Source organism: Eublepharis macularius, chromosome 17 (assembly GCF_028583425.1).
Source record: "Eublepharis macularius isolate TG4126 chromosome 17, MPM_Emac_v1.0, whole genome shotgun sequence".
Taxonomy (NCBI): domain Eukaryota; kingdom Metazoa; phylum Chordata; class Lepidosauria; order Squamata; family Eublepharidae; genus Eublepharis; species Eublepharis macularius.
In genome coordinates, this window is record NC_072806.1 from 4,625,238 (window position 1) to 4,647,645 (window position 22,408).

Below are 22,408 nucleotides of genomic sequence, written 5' to 3' on the forward strand. Positions count from 1 at the left end.
GAAAGACACAACTTTGCAGTCATCTGTGAAATCTGGCAACTGCACAGCCTTCCTCGCTGCAGTCTTAAATTCTCAGACCATTTGCGAAACTCCATCCTTACCAGAGATTGGCCCCTTGATGCCCCTCCTAAATTGCTTCCAATGTCCCCAGCCCCTTAAAAGCTTCCTTAGAACACAGGGATCTCCTGCAGACGATTTCACCGGTCAGCAAGGGATTTCTTTGCCATTAAAATAAAGACGACCCTTCCTCCTTGCTCTTCTAACTAGCTATGCTAGAATCTTGCTCACGGATACTAGAGAAACTCCAGCTTGGGGGCTAAGGGATGTTAGCCCAAATAAGCCTCTATTTGACGAAGTGAGCTTATGACTCTCGAAAGATCATACCCTGGAAATCTAGTGGGTCTTGGAGATGCGACCGGATCCAAATCTTACTCTTCGACTGCAGAGCAAAATGGCTACCCATCTTAAACTATCCTTATGATTTTGGAAACCCAACACCTATAAAATTATCTTGCATTTATCAAGGCTTTGGGAAAATGCAGAGAAACGTGGAGAAACTTGACTGTGCAGAAGAAAGAGAAAGAGAAAGAGAAAGAGAAAGAGAAAGAGAAAGAGAAAGAGAAAGAGACAGACAGACAGACAGACAGACAGACAGACAGACAGACAGACAGACAGACAGACAGACAGACAGACAGACAGACAGACAGACAGACAGACAGACAGACAGACAGACAGACAGACAGAAAGAAAGAAAGAAAGAAAGAAAGAAAGAAAGAAAGAAAGAAAGAAAGAAAGAAAGAAAGAAAGAAAGAATTTTCTGACCGCTACCAAAGGAACAGGAAATGCATTTAAGAGCCCCGGGACTAAAGTTACAACATGCTCAATTAGATAATAAAACAGAAAAGAAATGCCCTCCAGGAACAGACTTAGAAATATGACGGGGGAGGGGAATTCCCCTTATTCCAGAGGGTTTTTTTTCCCCTTCAATTTTTGGGACAGAAAAACTAGAGGTTTGGGGGAATACTGATAAACAAAACAAAACAAAAAACCTCCTATGAAATATGTGAAATGTCAAGGTTTTTACCCAGACAAAATATGTAGTATGAAGACTTAATGTCTTGTCTATTGCATTTGAAATACTTGAAACATATATAACATTTTCAAGAGTATAACTTTTGTTTAAATGTTTAAATTTTGTTCACAATTATTGTTCACAATTAATATAATACAATTCGACAATACAATTAATATAATAGTAAAGTGTCCAGTAGCACCTTTAAGACTAACCAACTTATTTGTAGCGTAAGCTTGCGAGAGCCACAGCTCTCTTCATCAGATGCATCTGACGAAGAGAGCTGTGGCTCTTGCAAGCTTATACTACGAATAACTTGGTTAGTCTTAAAGGTGCTATTGGACTCTTTACGATTTTGCTACTACAGACTAACATGGCTAACTCCTCTGGATCTAATTAATATAATAATACACTATTGAAGAGATCATTTACAGTGCTATAAAATTTAACTCAATATTCAAATGCCACTATATGAGATTTTGTCCAAATAACACATTTTCTTTTCTGTACTACAAAATCTGTGCTTTCTGTTTTCAACTTTAGTTCTTCCTGCATCTCAACTGGCAAAGAAATGTATCCTACAGGTAGCCCAAAGTGCAGAATTTTGCATCTCTTTCCCTTTGGGTACTCAATATTCATAATTTTTGCTTGTCGAAGACTAAAAGCATTTATACTTTTAAATTTCATAAATATGCCCAATGGTACAGTTTTATATGCCAAGATCTAAATGACACATTTTATGTAAATCGTGCATAGCGTTGGTTAAGTATTGCATGCATTTAATATTTCCCAAAATTTCCATTTTGTTTTTCTAGTGGAATACTCCCCCTTTCTTCCATGGCTTCAACATTTCCATAAACTTTACATCTCTAACCAGTCCTGGAGTCCATTTAGTACAACATCCCAATAGCTGCCCCACGCTGCCTCCAGCATTGGGCTTAGAACTGAATTGAATCTGAAATCATCTAGGTGCAGGGCTTTTTTTCGGGGAAAAGAGGTGGTGGAACTCAACGGTGAAACTCAGGACAACACAATGACGTCACTTTGGGTCTGCTGGAACAAGGGGGGCATTTTTTAAAGTTTAAATCACCCTAGACGAAAATGGTCACATGGCTGGTGGCCCCGCCCCCTGATCTCCAGACAGAGGGGAGTTTAGATTGCCCTCCACACCATGCAGCACGGAGGGCAATCTAAACTCCCCTCTGTCCAGAGATCAGGGGATGGGGCCACCAGCCATGTGACCATTTTCAAGAGGTGCCGGAACTCCGTTCCACCGTGTTCCTGCTGAAAAAAAGCCCTGCCTAGGTGTGAATGCATGTTCTTTGCCACTGAGCAGAGCAGAAAGACAAGGGCACCCCTTCCTGGTGCAGAACCCATAAAAGAGGGAGAGGTAAAGAGCCAGCCTGCCTTGGTTGAGTGCTTCTTGCAGCTCTACCACGCCTGGACACAGCTGCAGACATCAACCCTAACCTAGACCAGCCCAAACAGGGGTAAGGTTCCCAAGTGTGAGTTGGAAAATTCCTGTAGATTTCGGGAAGAAACCATGGGAGGACATGGTGTGGAGAGGTAAGGGAGCTTGGTGGGGGAGTAAGACCATAAAGTCCACCCTCCAAAGCAGCCGTTTCTCCAAGGGAACTGATCTCTGTAGACTGGAGATCCCTGTAATCCTGGGAAACCCTAAAGGGGGGGGGACAGGCCCACTGGCCCACTGGGAAATTCCCTGGTGGCTATAACACAGTCCACCCCTGAGTTGCACTTCTTCCAAGTTCAGCATTGCTCTCTGTTTCCCTCCTGGGTGGAAGATCTCAATTTCTCAGCTTTTCTGCCAGCTTAGGCAAATCCCTATTTGAGGCAGCCAAAATGTATCAGGCCCCGAGCGACTGAAAATCGCACCTGTCACAAAGGCGCAATGGTCAGCAAAAAAAAAAATAATAATTCCATCTTCCAATCGTCATCTCTTCTTTCCCCCATATTAGATAAATGGGCCACAAATTACACAGACATTGGGGAGACGGCCAATCCTGCGGAGCACATTAGCTGATTAACATCTCTTGCCGAAGACACAGAGAGAGGTGGGCTAACCTTAGAGGGGAATGCACGGACCGTGTTTGCCAGCACTGGCTGGAGGTGGAAATACAGAGATAACAAATCAAAGGGGATCGATCAGGGACTCAAGAAAAGCCAGACGTCATGAGGGCTCAATCTGAGCATTAACCTCCCTCCCTTGAAAGACCCCTCCTCAAAACCCAACAGTAACTACATCTCTGATTCCTCACCCTCCTTTATGACCTAGTTCTACAAGAGAGGTTTGAAATCTATGAAGGACTCTCTCACAGAATTCAATTTCTACGAACAGCAGCTAAGAAAGAAGGGAGGGAGTCAAGTGGATCAGGACCTTGGCTCTGAAGGAGGCACGGCTAAAATATACAGTGAAAAGACTCATACTGCGGAGTAGGCAATACGGAGACAGACGGATCACTGGTTTACAAAGAATTATGAAAACCTTTGATGAGGACCAGTTTTGCTCGTGTTCTCCTTGTATTTATGCATTTGGTCTCTTGTGCACAATTTCTAAGATCAGTTTTGTAATGGTTGAAATAAACAAACTGAACAACATTAATTTTCTTGGGACAGGTCCTGGAAAACAGGGGCCATTGAAACACAGGCTGCTGGCTGCTTCTTTTCTCCTTCCAAAGAAATGAAAATGGTAAGCACCTCAGGTCACAGACCTGCTTTTGCTAGGCCACCCTGCCCAAATGGGAACAAAACCAGCATCAATTGCACTCAAACTGCAGTGCAGGAATCTGCTTTATAGCAAGGCAAAATGTTGGTCCATCTAGCCTAGACAGAAACACTTCCACCCCAGGATCACAGGTAATGCGAGGAAATTGTCAATGGCTTAAGTTGCTCCAAAGTCCAAGAGCTCACCCACAAAACTTTCTTATATGGACCCAAATCATCAGAGCCGATCTTAATGTTTATCTGAAATTTGAAAATTTATCACACTTGGAATTGTAAGGTAAGAGGAACTCTGACGAAGACCGAGTCGAAACGGCAATGATACTGGCAACCTGTCTGTCAGAAGAGTTTTAAACTGGTGTAAGAAGAGTTATGAACTGGATCTGTTTCTGCCTTAGGGTTCTCTTCCATTGGAAGAAATATGTGGTATTTCCACACTTGGTATGTTATTCTTGAGGAGGGGTACCTTTGTATTGTGATTAGAGATGGGCATGAAATGGGAAAATTCCGAACCGTGCAGTTCATGGTTCATCACGTCTCACGAACCACGAACTTTCATGAACTTAGCCTGGTTCGCGAACCGGTTCGTTCAGTTTGTGAAAATGTCAGCAGAAGGTCTGCAGAGAGCCCACCCCTCCATGTTGCCTATGAAACTGATTGATCGGCGCCAGGCTGTCTGCAGTGACGAACCGAACTACGAACCAAATGAACCGGGCTAAAATTCATCATGGTTCATGAGAAATGAACTCCCACAAACTGCCGGTTTGTGAACCATAAACCGGGCCGGTTCGTGACGAACTTTGGTTCATAATTCAGTTCGTACCCATCTCTAATTGTGATGGTTTGAAATACATATGTATAGCATTGTTTGCTATTTCGCAACAAGTTATTTATATAGCTTATTAAATTGTTGTTAATATTGCAGTATTTGTACCCTACAGCCATGTCCATTTGTGGCTGGGCTACTGTCTTTATCATTGTATGGACCCAAACCATCATAGCCCATCTTATCAGGGGCTTGGGCAGAGAAAAGTCTTTGCCAATACCTGCTTCCTCAGCTGTTTGCAACTGGCAGAGTCAGGTATTGTGTGTGTGCGTGTGTGCATGTGTGTTATCTGCTATCAAATCGCCTCTGACCTATGGCGACCCTATGAAGGAAAGACTTCCCAAAATGTCCTATCATAAACAGACTTGCTCAGATCCTGCAAACTGGAGGACGTGGCATCTTTGATTGAGTCCAGCCATCTCTTTTTAGGTCTTCCTAAGGATTTCTGCATGCAAAGCGTATGATCTGTCACCAGCCTTCAGAGTACCTCTGAACTCCTTCTCAGACGTTGCTTCTCGGGTTTTTGAGAAGGAGCATGAAAAAAGGCAAGAAGGAGACACACTTTATTCACACTCACCCGCACCTGCTCTCCTTTTCAAACTGACTTTGTAGTTTTGCATCGAGAGAGAGCTGGCTTGGGGAATTAACCAAATTGGGCATAAATAATTGAAGTGGCTCGAATCATGTTTCCTTGCTAATCAAAGAGAGTGGATCCGTGTAGCTGAGGAGGCTTTTTTTTTTAAAAAAAAGGCAATTTGTTGGAGGGAGGGGGACAAAGTGTGAGAGGCGGTAGCCAAAATTAGGCTTGCCACGCAAGTCAGCCACCACATGAAAGGCCTTTAGTGAAGACAGACAGCCCGAGACCCTCGCCCTTCATGTGCCAAAATCATTCTCTGGGCTCCCTTCCATGTATTGAAGGAATGTAGAGTATTGTTAGAAAAAGCAAAAAAGCAGAGAACACTTAAGAGAGGTAAACAAGTCAATGCCGACATGCATTTCAGGGCAGGGTTGAGCAAAAGACAAGTCTGGGCCAGTTCCAAGAAGGCTCCTCGCTCCTAAGGGACATCCATCTGGCACTTCAGCGGGGAAATAGGAGGGCGCAGGCAAGGAGTGGAGGAAGTTGTGTGTAGAGGGAGAAAGAGATGTTTATGCCAACAAGAGCGCCTTGTAGAAAGGAGACACCACTGAGCGACTGAAAAAACAGACTTTAGACTCCATGAGGTTTGCGGATGGGAAAGCAGTAGACACACATACACAAACACACTCCTGCCAGAACAAGAAGTATTATTTCATGTGCTGGTGGAAGCCAGAATAATTGGTGCAAATATGAAAAGGGGAAAAAATTATAAAGAGGTCTTAGAGAAAAATTGGAGGAACCACCGGGTCTGGGTTTAATGAATAAGATGCCATGGTATATCTGCGAGAATAAAGACTTCGTAAAGTTTAGAAAGGATGGGAAAGGATTTAGAAATTGCCAGCACGATTCACAAAATGGCACTCAACATTAATACTGCACGGGGGGAAGCACAAACATCCCACCAAAGCAGCCGGTGTGCAGTCCAGGAAAATCTTTATTGTTAACTTTGCAAAGCCGGTTTGATAAGCACAGCAGTCTCCCCTATAAAGGAAAAAAAAATACACCATTCCCCTTCCTGCCCACCTGACCAAAACAACTATGCTTTAACCACACCTTTCTGGGGAAACAACTGGATTGGAGAAAGGCTATTGCATGAGGTTTCAAATAGGTACTTAGGGCCGTACGGCAAGTCCAATATGCCACATCTTCCACACGCCAGTAGAACAGCATCTGACATTTGCTCTCTCAGGCAAAGTTCAGCTTCCGGACGGCCTCTGCTTTCATCTAAAATAAGACAACCCCCCCCCCAACAAGTTTCAGGTCTTTATGGCTGCGTATGGCCAGCGCTTGGCAGCATGTGAGAAGCCAGACTTGGTTTCAGCAGGTTCCCAACTTCCAGGTGGTAGCTGGAGATCTTCCAGAATGACAACTGATCTCCAGGTGACACAGATCAGTTCCCCTGGAGAAAATGGCTGCCCTGGAAGGTGGGCTCTATGAGGCCCCTTCCTTCCTCAGCTTCCAACCCCCAAATCTCCAGGAAATTCCCAACCCAGAGATGGCAACCCCACAACTACAGCGCTCTATGCCATTCATTCTGTTTCCCATTTGCAGAAAAACGACACAGGCCATTGAAGCATTCACGGCGCTGTCCTAAGCAGCGTTATGCCCTTCTAAAGCCCACTGGCGTCAACAGGCTTAGAAGGGAACAATTCTGCTCAGCGTGACATAACGAGAATAAGGATGCATTTACACCATGCTCTCCTTAAGAGTTCGGAGTGCATCAGATATATTCTCCTCCTCTCCGAAATGCTTACTACAATCCTGTAAGGCAGATCAGCATTCTGGTCAATGTACCAAAAAAATAGAGGCTGTAATGCACCTGGCTCAGGTAGTTCTAAAAGGTATGGGGGAATGGGAGAGAGCTTCAAGGCAGATGAAGAATTCGAACCCAGATCTCCCCAGTCTTAGTCTAACCACTACAGTGGGGCCCAACGTAACATTCAGGCTGTTTGCTGCTTTGTTACACCAGCTGCGGGTACAAGCAAAGACTCGCAGCTGGCTCATAACTTAAGTAAACTTGGACGCCACTGCCGGCCACGCTTCCAAGCATCGCAGCCTCTTAACATTCTTTTCTCCCACAGACGAGACCGACTTAAGTGGCTCCTCCAGCAACTGATGCTCAGACCCACCTACAGGAGGCCGCAGCCTGCAAAGAGTTTCCCAGCAAAAGGGGTTCTCAAGTAGAAAGTCACTTTCTCCATCTCTCACCAATGCACAGCTGGAGAAGTCTGCAGTAAGGAAAGATCAAGCTCATCCCAGAAGCCAGAGGCCGAAGGAACGCCTCCAAGAAGCAAGGGGTGCTGCCAGATTCCCTTTCTCCAGCAGCCCTGACCCAACGGACTGTTAATACTGGAAGGGGTTTTTTTTCTCATAAGAGGAGCAATGCATGGGCTGGTAGCCAAATAATCTTGTCAAGCTCTACGCTGCCAAGGGTGCAGGAATGGGGATGGGGGGAAGCAATTGGCTAAAAACAAAGAGACATCTGGGTCATTAACTCGAGAAGACTTCTTCGTTGATCCCACGCAGAGGAAGAGAATACAATTCCGCATGCAAAAAACAGGAGGGAACGCAAAAAAACAGACAACTACTGCATCTAGGCAAGATTAAAAAGAAAAATCGCCTCTCCAGCTGTGGCTTCCTCTTCCAACTCTGCATGTGATGACGGCCGGTCATCAAATATCTCTCCTTAGACGAATTTATGGGGGGGGGGATTGGTCCGTCAACAACTGTCAGCCGTGATAGCAAAGGGGAACGCCTGTGCTCAGAGGCAGCGTACTCCGGAATCCCTGCTGCGAGGCAGCCAATAAGAAACGGCTGTGCTTGAGAGCATCTTGCTGGCCACCAGGAGAGGAGGCCTGTATACTCGTGAACCACCTACCATAAAATCATTTTGCTGTAGACTCTCCTTGCAAAACCATCCCTGCAAGGTAGACTCTGTTTTGCTTAGTTCTCTTACAGGCTTGGAGTGGTGTCCCTACACTCCTAAGCTTTGGGAAGACACTGAGGGACTGGTGGCAGCTTTGCAGGGCATTTGAGGGACTTTCCCTTGTTTGCCAGTTTTGTAACTTTTGAGAACCGGCCCTATAGGGCCTTGCCGGCTCTTCCCCTCAGCTGGGTCGAGACGCCAGGGTCCCGGAGCCGTGACAATACCAGACTAGGAGGACCTTTGGTCTGATCATGCAAGGTTCCTCTTGTGTCTGTAGGGTGAGGATATCTGGAGGTTGTTGCAAGCCAAAGTAGAAGGCTGGGCTGAGAACCAACAACCATTTGCGACACGTCCTCTAGAAAACCTAGAAGAGCTTTCCAATTAGTGAGAATGACGGGTGCAGCTGTTAGCTCAGGGGTACAGCACACACTTTGGATGCAAGCCGCCCCAGGTTCAAGTCCTGGTAGCTGGAAAGGTCTCAGGTTACAGGTTGGGAAAGACCTCTGCCCTCGAGAGCCCTTGCCAGTCAAACCAGGCAATACACAATTCACTGTCCTATGGAAACTGTTATGTTAGCCCTTGCAGGTCACATACAGCACCAGGTGACCTATCTATGGCCATCCATCATCTACGGCCATCTACGGTTAATAATAACAATATTCACTTTATATCCCGCCCTTCAGGACAACTCAACGCCCACCCAGAGCGGTTTACAAAGTATGTTATTATTATTCCCACAACAACAAACACCCTGTGAGGTGGGTGGGGCTGAGAGAGCTCTGGAAGAGCTGTGACTGACCCAAGATCACCCAGCTGGCTTCAAGCGGAGGAGTGGGGAATCAAACCTGGCTCTCCAGATTAGAGTTCTGCCACTCTTAACTACTGCACCAAACTGGCTGTCTCTTATATGATAAGAATTTGTATTTGCGTATGTTAAAATAAATTATTTTATTAAATTTATATTCTGCTCTCCCTGCAAGCAGGCTCAGAGCAGATCACAATAATATCATAAATACAATAAAACATGGACGCATAAATTAAAACATCAATCAGCAATCAAGCCATTTAAAACAGTGGGCACGTATTATAATAATAACTGCGCTAATATACCGCTCTTCTAGACAGATTATTACCTCACCCAGAGCAGTGAACAAGTTAGTGTTATGATTCTCCCCACAATACAGCTGGGGACCTGGGGCTGAGAGGAACGGCTTACCCAAGGCCACCTGCTGAGCTTGTGGCAGGAGTGGGATTCAAACCCGTTGAGTGCTGATTCGCAGCCAAACCTCTTAACCACCGTGCTACAGCAGCTCTCATCACACAGTCCATCAAACGGTAACAAATCCATGGGGCAGGGTGGCCAGCTACTAGATGAATACAACATCAGGGGGACACATGCATTTTAAAAAGCACAACCCCACGCAAAGGGCAGGATGGATAACATGTTAGCGGATATGAACTAGTCCAGCTGCACCCCTCTTGGCTGCAAAAAGGTCTCTTTACCCTCTCAACTGACTCTGCCTCTGCTCCCTTGATGATCTTAAGGGCACAGATCTTCCTCTCTGATGCCACCTGCTTGATTCTACCCGACCCACTTGCTTCCAATCCCTCCCCCTTTTCATTAAAAGCCTTTCACACAACTTCTACCAAAGCGTTTTATTGCCGCGGCCGCCCTTTTTCAACTCCCTTGTCTTACGTTATACACTGTAAGCTCCTCAGGGCAGAGATCATTCTCCTTGTATTCTCCAAAGTGCCATGCACATTGACGGCATTGTATTAACAGGAGGGTTACCCAGCAGGTGGAAGGAATGTGTGTGTGTGCATTGCCGAGAGTTTGCTGTATGGATTACAGTGAGTGCATCAAGATGGTGTTTACTGAGCGTGATTCCTGCTGGGGAGATGTGACACAAAACACACCTTAATGGCTTTTATTGCTTTCCTGAATGAGCAATTCACCTGCAGGAACCATGAGCTTGGCTGATAGTGTGTGAGAAACCAGAGAGTGGGCAGACAGTGAGAAAGATCTGAAAAGAGCCCTGTGGAATCAGCTGACGCTGGGAGAATATATACCTGTGAACTATGGGCAACCTGCTGCTTTGTAGGCACGCTTCAGTGCCCTCCGTTGAGGTAAAGGGGCAAGCATTACCTCCTCCCCAAAAAAGTCAGGCTCTCAGTTTCTTGCTTTTTAAAAAGCCAGCAAGTTTCTAGTCCTTGTGGCTACACCTGGCCACATTACGCCTGGCAAAACTGTGACCGCCCACTGGCCCGAAAGCCATCTCTGCTGCGCCTCTCTTGCAGCCAAAGGAAATGCTTTTAGTTCAGCTGCCTCTAGCAATTCTCACCACTGGAGCAGCATGCAACAAGACGCATCTCACCAAAGTACAAAGCGTGCCTTGAGATTCAATAGAGATTCCCCACCCCATGCAAAAAAAAGAGTCCTGTCTCTTAAATCACCAACATTTGGGAAACGTTTCGCTCCATCTATTGTTCCCCGGTGCAACAAGCCTAGGTCTGTCCGCTTGGGTCTGGTACACCCCCTTTTCAAGTTTCAGCCCAGAAATATCGCAGCAGGAACACCCCATAGTTGACTACCGTTTCACAGCTGCCGGTCAACTTTCTCACCCTCCTGAGGCAGAAGCGGAGTGGATGCTGTTCTCCTTGGTGCCAGCACCCCCACACAAACACACACAACACCCCTACACACACACACACACATTCCAAGAAACGAGGCCTTTCCTCCTCTGCTTTGCAGCCACCACAAAAGGGCGAGGAAGGATTAAGAGGCAAGGGCCTGTTTTCCAGCAACGGCAGGGCTCTGCAAAGAGCCAGGATCATGGGAAATGAACGGACCCCGGATTCACCAACCACTCACCCCATGCCAGCGATTTCCTTGCTATAAGCCACCCTCCAGGAGCCTCTTACAAACTCTTTAAAAGACTCTGAAAAGGAAATTTTGCATGGGCTGGCTTAGAATGACAAAACCGCTCAGTCTTAAGAAAGTTTCCTCAGGGAAGAAAGAGGGACAGAGAGGAAGAAAGAGTAGGCAGGATAATAAATAAATGGGAACACACACAAGATCAGTCATACGAGAACCGGGTTGGGTGTAAGGGATAGGTTGCCCGCCTTGCCCTGGGGAGACCCAGGTTCAAATCTTTGCTTAGCCATAAAGCTCCCTGGGTAACCTTTGGCCAGGAACGATCTCTCAAGTTAACCTGCTGCCCAAAGTTGTTACAAAGATTTCAAAAGGGTGTTGCACATGCTGTCTCGACGAGTCTCCCCGTGCCAATCCGTAGGGACTAGAAGAAGCCTTTGGAAATGGATGAATCCCACTGCACAACCACTACTCCAACACCCTGCAAATCCATCCATGCAAAAAGCACTTCTAGAAAGGGTGGGAACGAGTTTTTTCATGGGGCACAGAAATTCAGGTGCCCCATTTTGTCAATTAGCCCAACTGATCTATTGCTGAAAAGGGTTTTTTTTTAAAAAAATTTATAAAAGGGTGTTTTTTAAGCAACTAAAAAGGTGCCCCCAATTAAAAAAATACATCGATTTTGTTAATGATTTATATTAAATGCTTACTTCTAAAAGCCAACATGTATCACACAGAGGACAGGGGGATCGGATCCCCAAATAAGTTAGATGCATGATGCAGCTATAGCACAGGGGAAGAGTTAACCTCCATGGTCCCACCCACCCACCCACCCCAACAGAATAGTTTTTGGAGGATAAATTGCACACTGGAAAATTAGAGTGGGGATTGTCTGTTTTGTTTGACTTAAAGATGGCAGCTAAAAGACATTCTTACATCCGCTTAAAAAGAAAGAAAAACGATGCCTTTGGCTTCATAAATATCGTTTTATTCAGATGCAGAATTTTTAATTTAAAAAAAAAAATTAAAATGAATTGAAATTCCAATACAGTGTAAAATTGAGCTATTGATTAAAAACTCGTCAGATAAAATCAATTTAAGATTACTTTAAAACTGGGCTACAGCTCTGCACAGAATTCTTCTTCGGGTACAGTTGTTCAAGTGAGATGGCGTGGCATGCCCAGACAGATGTTACGTGGAATGATCTTTGGAAACAAAAATGGGAGAAGGGAGGTTTAAGCAGCAAGGAAAAAAACTGTGTTGGGGTTAGAAGTGATCTGGCCTTGCTAGAATTGTTTCCTTTGTTCCTTTAAATTGTCCCCCCCCCCCTCCTGAGTGCTAACTTTTATCTAGGAACCTGCATAAAATGCTGATGTGGCCATGGAGGCAGTGCGTAGTCAGGTAGCAGATTTTGGGATATCACTTTAAATGGCCCCAAGCAGTCAATCATTTGGTTTACCATTGTGTGTCATTTGGATGCATAGCTTCGTGTACCCCAAAATTTCTGCTTGCTCTACTTAGAAAGAAAAGAAAAAGAGAGGGAAAATGCAGTGCTTGGAAGCCTGAAAAATGGACCAGATCCCACACAGTAGTGTAAGTAGAGAAGCAATACAATAGGGGTGCCTGTCCAGGGTATAATCTAGACAGAGCTGCAAAATAAGCAGAGATAATGTAAGACACTGTTGAAGATGAAAGATACAATTTGTATGGAATAACAAAGCATGGTTTCAAGATTATAGATGGAAAGCGTAAATATCAACTAACTCAGAGACTTAGTAAGGGCAGTAGGCCTGGCTCAATGACACTGCTGTCCTCAGTAGGACCTTGTGCCTGCAGCCTGCTTTTAAAAAATCAGGTGCAAACCAGATGCAAGCAATGTTGGACAGAACAGCAACCAGCCACACAGCACCTTCTGTGCAGGAGCAGTCTACCAGAGTAGTAAGAATTCCAGAAGCAGGTAAATTTGGGACTAAAGACACCCAGAAGATTTAACCTGCCCCCTCAGAGGTGTGGCACCTCTGCATGAGTCACTGCTCTAAGTGAATCACTGCTCTAAGTTTCTGACAAGTGGCCTCCATTGGAAGAAGGGAGAATAATTTTGACATGTTTCTGAAGTTGGGTGTGATTGGATTAACTCTTGAAGTAGTGCAATGACCTGCCCTCAAAGGAGGCTGCCTGTTATGTCTCCGCCTGTATCACTGGGTACATTCCCTTCTAACCAGGAGATAGACCCAGAAAAGCAACTTTTACAGAACCACAGGGTGGGAGCATCTCTGCCGCTAGATAGATTTTTGGTGATGGAAAGTGCCCTCAAGTTGAGCTGACTTATGCCGACCCCTGCTGTGGTTTTCAAAGCTAGAGACAAACAGAGGTGGGTTACCATTGCCTGCCTCTGCAACCCTTTGGAAGTCTCCCATCCAGTTACTAACCAAGGCTGGCCTGGCTTAGCTTCCAAGATCTGACATCTAGCTTGCCAGGTCAGGGCAGATATATTCTTAATGCTCCCCATTCTAAAATGTGGTAAGTTTTTCAGGTGTAAATAGTGTCTTTGATTTCAGATCAGGAAAAAAAACCCCTATCCTGGCTGTAAAATATGCATCATGTGGTTGGTGATTCACGTGTAGGAAACGCATAATGTGCAAAGCTCCGTGTATGCTCTGTGCAGAGACACAGCATAACCCTTTGCAGAATCCTTAACAGCAAGTAGGGTTGCCAACTTTGGGTTGGGAAATTTCTGGAGACTGAGAGGTGGGACCTAAAGAGGGTGGAGTTTAAAGAGGGATCTTGGTGGGGCATGCCATAGAGATCACCCTTTCAAAGCAATCATTTTCTCCAAGGGAATTGATCTTTATAGTCCGGAGATCAGTTGTAATTGCAGGAGATCTCCAGGCCTTCCCTGGAGGTTGACAAACCTAAGTCACACCCATTCTGAAACCAAGTCTGGCTTCTCACACGCCACCAAGCTCTGGCCACATGCAGCCATAAGGGCCAGAAACGGAGCCACTAAGACTCAGGCCACTCGGGAGATCTGCAGGCCTCACCTGCAGATCGACAATTCTAATACTAAGACCAGGGCTTTTTTTCTGGGAAAAGAGGTAGTGGAACTCAGTGGGTTGCCAGCACAGAGGGCAACTCTTGGCAGGAGGTGGTGCCCCTGGTACCACATGTGCGCATGCAAAATGCATGCATGCTCCCAGGACCAATGACATCACTTTGGGTCAGCTGGAACAAGGGGGGAGTTTTTAAGAGTTTAAATTACCCTCAGCGAAAAAGAACACATGGCCGGTGGCCCTGCCTCTGATCTCCAGACAGAGGGGAGTTTAGATTGGAGCAGCGTGGTGGGCAATCTCAACTCCCCTGTCTGGAGATCAGGGGGCAGGGCCTCCAGCCATGTGACCATTTTCAAGAGGTTCCAGAACTCCGTTCCACCACGTTCCAGCCGAAAAAAAGCCCTGGCTAAGACTAAGGCAACCCAGCACCAAGGAAGGCAGGTGAGCCCGCTCTACAAGGGTATCCTCAAGCACAGCATTTATTTATTTTATTATTTTATTTATTTCAAATTTGTATTCTGCCCTCCTCCTCCTTTTAGGAGCCCATGGCAGGCACTTGGGGCGGGAGGGGTGGAGGAAAGGGGTTGGCACAGGTCAACATTTGTGATGGGACCAGATCTAAGAACAGGGCCACCTCCTACCTGCACAGTCCGACCCCTTCACCTGCATCGCTCCTCCCCACTTCCTGTCCTTGCCCACTTGAGGGTGTGAGGCAGTCTCAGGAATAAGCGCGCTAAGATTGATTCTCCCATCCCCAAGTAGGCTGCCTCTCTGGCAGGGTTCAAGGTCCGCATGACAAACTGAGCAAAAATGCGGCAGAGTCAATCACAGCGGAAGGAACAGAGATAACACCAGGCAAAGGAATGCACGTTCCCCTCCCCCCTCGCCCACTTTTTTTCTTTAATTAACATCCATTTCCTTCCACACAGACTTCCCAGTCAGGAGAGTTGGCATGCAAGTCATCTTGAGCTGTACACAAAACACAGGACTTTCTTTAATAACTGTAGCCACCTTTGGAGAGAAATCTGAGACACTGACGTGGAAGGGAAATTGCTGAAGGGTTAGTCAAGCTTGGGAATGGGGAAGACTTTCAGATGAATGGACAAAGGAATGGGGAGATTAAAAGATAAGGGGTCTAAATCTGGTCTAAGATTGTGGAACGTAACCGTGCATTATCAGAATTTTGCTGAAATAAACTAAGCTTTTTATTTTAACTAAACTGCATCATGTTTTTCACATAAACATCCCACTTAATGCAGTTATTATTGTACTGATCTGAGAGTAAACTAGAAACGTCCTTCACTCTCATATGGAAAAGGGTTACTTTACAATGAGCACCTAGCATCAAAGGTACACATCCCTCGCACCTCTGCATGAGTTGCTGTTCTGAGAATACTTCCCAGTGGGACAAAGGCAATTCCATAGCAGCAAAAACACAACAGGCAGTTATGCTGCTACGCTTCGGCACCAGAACTCCCCAAATGATCTCTTCACACGCCGCCATGAAGACAGAATTATACATTCCATCCCTCCTGCAGAGGCTAAACAGAAAGAGACAAAGTCAGAGCAATGACTCAGACAGAGATGCAATGGGCATCCTCCCCTGTGGGTGCGTTCTTCGAGTTTACAAAACAGTTATTAGTGGCAGTTATTATTCTCACTCTGCGAGGGAGTTACTGCGATACGGTGCTGCACTCTGAACCTGCCCCTCCTTTTCGCTGTATTCACATTTACCTTATATCTACCCCACCTTTTAAATCCAGAATGCAGCTTACATTTTTATAAAACCCATCAAAATGCAAGTATACATTCAAAAAAATTAGAAATCATCCGGCAGACATCCAACAGGGCCAAAGCAAGAGAGAGGGAGAGAGGAAACACAGATGGTAAACCGGCAGAACTAACCAAACCCATCAGAGGTTTTTGCAAATGTTGTTAATATCAGTTTTCCTGAAAGAAACGAGAGAGTGGGAGCTTCTCTGGTCTGCTTGGGCAAGAAGCTCCTTAGAACAGGTCTCGGTTCTTAGATCCACTTTGCAGGCCATCAGATGAACCAAGGGTGCTTAAAGTGGCTTAGCCCTGACCAGAATACCCCAGGTGAGCCTGATTTCATCAGATCTCAGAAGCTAAGCAGGGTCAGCCTGGGACAGTAACTGGATGGGAGACCTCCAATGAAGGCCAAAGTTGCAGAGGCAGCCAATGGCAAACCACTTCAGTTAATCTCTTGCCATGAAAATCTCACCATGGGTCGCCATAGATCAACTATGACTTGAGGGCAGAATTTCATTTCAGGACTGAAATATGGAGCAGGTACAACCTTAATTATCTACCAAGAGTCCTGGTTGGCAACTATGGTTGACTGAGATAGATCAAGATGGTTAGCTGCGTTAGTCTATCTGTAGCAGTGGAAAAGAGCAAGAGTCCAGTAGCACCTATAAGACTAACAAAAATTGTGGAAAGGTATGACCTTTAGTGAGTCACAGCTTGCTTCTTCAGATAGAGCTAGAATGTGAGTCCATCTGTCCTTATATCTCGGAGAGAAATTTCAGATGCCAAATGACAATAGCCGGTGAATGACAATAGCAGGCGTGATTGGACTGGGCTTGACTGAGAACCATCTTCCAATTCAAAACGGGCTTGTGGGCCAACAACATCCCCTCTGCCCATGGATTCACTTTCTTGGGGACCAACACGCAGACAAAAGGCTAAAAACAAAGCTTTCCTATCAGAGCGAATTTATCGCCATACACAAACGGAGAGAACACAACTACTGGGCATATCGGGGAGAAAGGGGTTCAAAATAAAGGGGCTTGAAGTGCATATATGGGAGGGGGCTTTGAAGCAGGAGACATGAGGGACCCAAGGTCCGGATTTGGCCTCCAGTTGCTGGCACTGTCCCGTATTCCAAAGGTTTGTTTTCTTTTTAAACAGCATTTTCAGTTTCAAGAAAGCTCTTTTTTTGAAAAAGTGTACATCTCACTCTGGAGGCCCCAGAAACGTGGAGGGGGGGGGGAAGCAGCTGGAATGTTTATTTGTTGGTGGGAACAGCACTGTAGGGGGGGACAGGGAAGGGGGGGTCCTGCATTATTTGCTCACCTGCTCCTGGGCAAAATACATAGAAAAGGTAGACTACACATGAAGCGGCTTTGTCTGCAGAAACGAATAAAGCCTCGAGATAAAAGTTAACAGTTTGATTCATGCTAGAAATTCAAAGTCACCCATTCCTAGGCAAAGACCGGACTGTGGTCACTGAAGACCCCTGCGCAGAGCAGGTCTAGGAAGCGAAGCCTATTCTTTGGGTACCCTGGCCCAAGCAGACCGGATCAAATTCCAATCTCTCTTGTCTCTTTCAGAAAACTAGTAATACAAAAAACTTAACTCTAAGAACAGAAAAACACCCTGCAAAATTAAGAGCCAAAACAGAGATGGCTGATGCATAGAGGACATGCGTCCCACAAGGTTCCATGAGAAGTGTAGTGAGAAAGAACCTCCGCCAGGGAGACGAGGGATTTCTCGCTACACTTCCCATGGAACCGAAAGGGACACGTGTCCTCCACGTGTCAGGCGTCTCGTCTGTTTTGCCTCTCAGGCTGAAAGTCCACGCAGGCTGGCATTAGGCTTCCCAATTACCCAGGCCCTTGAAGGCCAGTCTCCATCCCCAGCCCCAGTCTCCCACTTTCAAGAAATTGAGGAGCAAGAGAAGAAAAATGGTCTCTCTCGTGACACTTCAGGAATTTCCCCTTGTCTCTATGGCCTTTACTACAGAGATCCAGGGAAATTCCTAGAGCTTCACCCAGAAGAGATATCACATCCTCCTCAAACTCCACCCTCTCCAGTCACCCCCCCCCCAAAATCTCCCAGCGTTTTGGGAATCCTGAGATCATCCAACTTCCATGCCGGCATTTCTAGGAAGCTCTCAAACAAGGTACGAAGGTTACAGCCCCAGGGCAATTGCTAGTCAGAGGGATACTGCCTCTGATCAGGGAAATTCCATCTAGCCATCATGGCCAATAGCCACCGATAGATCACAGAGATAACATGAGCATCCAATACCCCTGAGCCACTTTGTAAAAGGAAGCAGGTGACAATTTGTCTAGAAGGCACAACAGGCACCTAGTGCAGAACTAGTTATGTTCTGTGGATTTAACGTACCCATCAAAACACTTTACTTCCCACCCACCCCCAAAACTGAAACAACCCGAAAGGCAGAAGTCATTGGAAGCAAGTCTCTCGCCCATAAAGATGCTCCATTTTGCACTGGAAGTGTGCAGCCGCTTTGCTTTCTTATAAAGATCTCCCCCATTTTACCACTTGCCCCACCTATGCCATACAATCTCATAAAGTGGACAGTATTTGCACTCATAAGTAGGCATGATGACTCCCCCAAAATAACAGCCGAAGAGTCAACCCAGGCCTGGACCGTGCCAATCTAGACTATAAATGTGGTGCTTACATCCCTCCAGACGCCATATGGTTTTCCATGGGAACGGAACTACGGAGGAGCATTCCCTCTTGCGAATCTGCAGTGTGAAGCGGTGCAACCAGGACAGAGGCAGACAATCTTAGCCGCTGTAGAAAAGAGCCAGAGTCCAGTAGCACCCATAAGACTAACAAAATTAGTGGTAGGGTATGAGCTTTCGTGAGCCATAGCTCACTTCTTCAGATACAGCTAGAATGTGAAGGAAGTGAGCTATGGCTCACGAAAGCTCCTACCCTGCCACTAATTTTGTTAGTCTTGTAGGTGCTACTGGACTCTGGCTCTTTTCTACTGCTACAGACAGGCTAACATGACTGCCTATCTCGATCAATCTCAGTTGCTGTGTTGAATCACCATCAACAAGGTCCCAGTACTTCCGATGCCAACTTCTTCATGCACTTAGCGCTTCCCTCAACTGAATCTATTCAAAGGATTGCTGAGAGGCTATGGCATAGGGTTGCCAGCCTCCAGGTAGTGGCTGGAGATCTCCCGGAACTACAACTGTTCTCCAGGCCACAGAGATAAATTCACCTGGAGAAAATGGCTACTTTTGGGGGTGGACTCTATGGAATTATGCCATGCCAAGGTCCTTTCCCTCCCCAAACCCCTCTTTCTCCAGGTTTCACCCCCCAGATCTCCAGGAATTTCCCAACTTGGAGCTGGCAACCCTACTACGGCATCACTGCAGTTGCCCAGTTTGATTTTTGGGGGGTAAGATTTATCAGTCACGTTCGCCGCCATGATGGCTTGAAGCAACATTAAAAGCTCCAAAACCTGGGGGGAAAGGATTGGCTGCAGATGCAAAGGAAACAGAACCAAGTTGAAACATTTGAGAGATATAAAACTGCAAAGTCTTCCAAGTGTAGAATATCTACAAAACATTATTTCAGCTGAAGCCCTGCAGCAGCAGACACCATAATCAGGGCTCAGTACATGACATGTGGTCCCAGCAGTGCAGCGCTTGGATTCCTGCGTCTGCTTCCAATTATTTATAAAAACAACTTTCTTGCTCTTATGATTGCAAAAACAGGCCACTGAAATCTGAGGAGCCAGATGTCCAGCAACTGGATGTAGCGCTTCATTTCAAAACGACAAGTTTCTCGCCCTTATGACTACCATGATGAGCCTGACAGTGTGACAGCAACGGCAGACCTCTCCAAAGCCACAACAGGGACAAATCTGATTTCTAGAGCTCTGCCCAGCTCCTTACCTGGCCTTGAAAGTAACCAACCTGCAATACATACTGCCAAATGCTGGAGGAGGCACAACTTCATGCTCCTTGAAGAGAAACGATACACATTTGCTCATCCTGCATAATTTATACAGGTCCCAGAACCCAAAATGTCTTAGCTTAGAATCTGAATTCTTTGCAGCTGCCATTATTTTTAAACACAGTGTACACAAATCTCTTGGCTGTTCTGAGACCCCCTCCCCAAAACCACACTACTCCCACAGCAAACTCAAAAAATGTGCCGGACTCACCTTCTACACAGTGTTCCACCTCTTCTAGATTGCGCAAAGTAATCCTCATGAGGCTGGAGTTTAGCATCAGCTCGTTCTTATGCGCAGGCCACATATGGTGCGGGGCAGGGTTGACAAAGAAAATCCGGGTGTCCCCCGTAGAGACCTGGTTATCACAAATCAAGGGGTCTCCAAACCCGCCAATCATCACTTTGTTCCCGCCATCCAAAAGGATCTTGTGATTCACAACTTCTTTGCCTTTCAGGTACCGCCAGACCCTCACCTGGAAGAGAGAAAGACAGGCACTTATGACGAGTTCCCCCACTAGAGTCTTAAATATTCCAGACACCTTGGGGGACAGTTAATCCTCACCCGTCAACCGGAGCAGGCTACAATTTACAAACACTCACCGAGCATTACGTTTCATTCGCTGGCTCGCAAGATGCTACTGTCTTCATTTTCCAACCAGTTGCTCTTTCTGCATGCCAAACTCTCCCCATTAAATGAACGTGTTTTTCAACATTATTTTTGGGTCAACAACATACACATGATGTCAAAGAAATAACCCACATCGGCAAGCAAACACAAACCCAACCAGATGATGAGGAAACCACACAAAACCCAAAAGAAATGCAAAGAGGCGTATCAGCTCATTCCAGGTTAACATCAGCCTCTTGGGTCCTGCTCCTCCTGCCTCCATCTTCTAAAATGAAGCAGGCCCTGAAGAAAGAGCCTTTTTGCACTCGCACAAGGTATTTTCCAAAATTCTTAGTTGACCCCCTCTGTTGACTTCTGCAGTTGTCCGTATTTTCCTCAACCTGAAGATACTACTCTATTGATATCTTCTATGCAAGTTTTATGACTGAATGTGACTGGTTTAGCTGCTGACTTGCATTGCTAGTTCTGTGGACAGTCTCTTGTGGTTGTGCTTTCAAAGTTTATTATTACTGTGACACAATTGTTAGAAGCCACCTAGGGAGCATTTATAGTAAAAGTTACCAGGTATAAATATTTTGGTAAAACAAATACAAATGCCAGCTAAGCGCACAAACAATTCAGTTTACAAAACTTCACTGTGGCATCTCCTCACATGCACCCCTAATAGCAGAACAAATTATGCTTAATCTCTCAGGGTGTATTAACAAGAAAAAAGAACGTGTGATATAATGGTTAGTGTTGTACTCTACAACTCTTGTGGGGCAGGCACAATAGAGAATGTGCATGCACAGGCAGTTGTTGATTTTGCCCATTTGTGGAGTGGCACCCACAAAAGGCCCTGCTCAGATGAACAAAGCTGTCATGGCAGAGCATAGGGGGACAGCCATGCAGCTAGCATTTTAGAGAGTTGGTGTAGCGTTGTGGTTAAGTGGTTGGGTTGCGAGAAAGCACTCTGCTAGTTTGACTCCCACAATTGCCATGAGGTCTGCAGGTGACCTTGGGTAAGCTGCTCCTCCCAGCCCCAGCTCCCCAGCTGTATTATGGAGATAAGAATAATATAACCTTGTTCACCACTCTGAGTGGGACACTACTCTAGACAGCTGTTGTAGCATAGTGGTTAAGTGGTGGGACTGCGAATCAGCACTCTGCTGGTTTGACTCCCACTACTGCCATAAGCTCTGCAATGGCCTTGGGTGAGCCATTTCTCGCAGCCCCAGCTGTACTGTAGAGGGCAATAATATCCTATAAGAGCTGCTATAGCGTAACGGTTAAGTGGTTGGGCTGCAAATCAGCACTCTGCTGGTTCGAATCCCACAACGGCCACGAGCTCAGCAAGCAGCCTGGGGTAAGCCACTCCTCTCAGCCCCAGCTCCCCAGCTGTATTGTGAACACAGTAACACTGACTCAATTCACCACTCTAGGTGGGCACTAAATCTATCCAGAAGAATAGTATACAAACGAACTATTATTATTTAGTGTTCAAGAAAACAGTGTATTGTCAGGTAATCAGCGACTCAAAAGCCAGTTCACTCTGGATTCGGACAGCCTCCCCTCCTATTTGTCTATTTAAAATATAAACACATACAGTTAAAAACATCATTGAAACCCATAAATAAAGTTGGAACTGCACTGAGTCCGTCAGCTTAGAACTCCCAACGTCCGCCCTGTGGTGTAAAGTGCTTTATATCATAATTGAAAGCCCTAATCATCAACAAACTCTCTTCCTCCATGCTTGAAACTGGTCTGCCTATGTATAGGTTTGGGGAGCAAGCATAGAGCTTCCAGGAAAACGCACTAAGTGCACAGAGACGCCTAGTAGATACTTGAGAGACAAGAGCTATTGCCAATACCACTACAGCTTAAAGCAATAGTACAGTGCAAAATTCTCATGATGTTCCCAAAATGACGTG

The 22,408-nt window shown here is 45.9% G+C and overlaps 1 protein-coding gene across 1 annotated transcript in view; it reads right to left on the reverse strand.

Annotated features, from left to right (window-relative positions):
• AGRN (agrin) overlaps positions 1–22,408 on the reverse strand; it is a 297,229-nt gene that overhangs the window by 254,895 nt on the left and 19,926 nt on the right. The window contains exon 2 of the mRNA XM_055001300.1: positions 20,082–20,343. Coding sequence (XP_054857275.1) covers positions 20,082–20,343 — 262 coding nt within the window. The remainder of the gene's footprint in view (positions 1–20,081; positions 20,344–22,408) is intronic.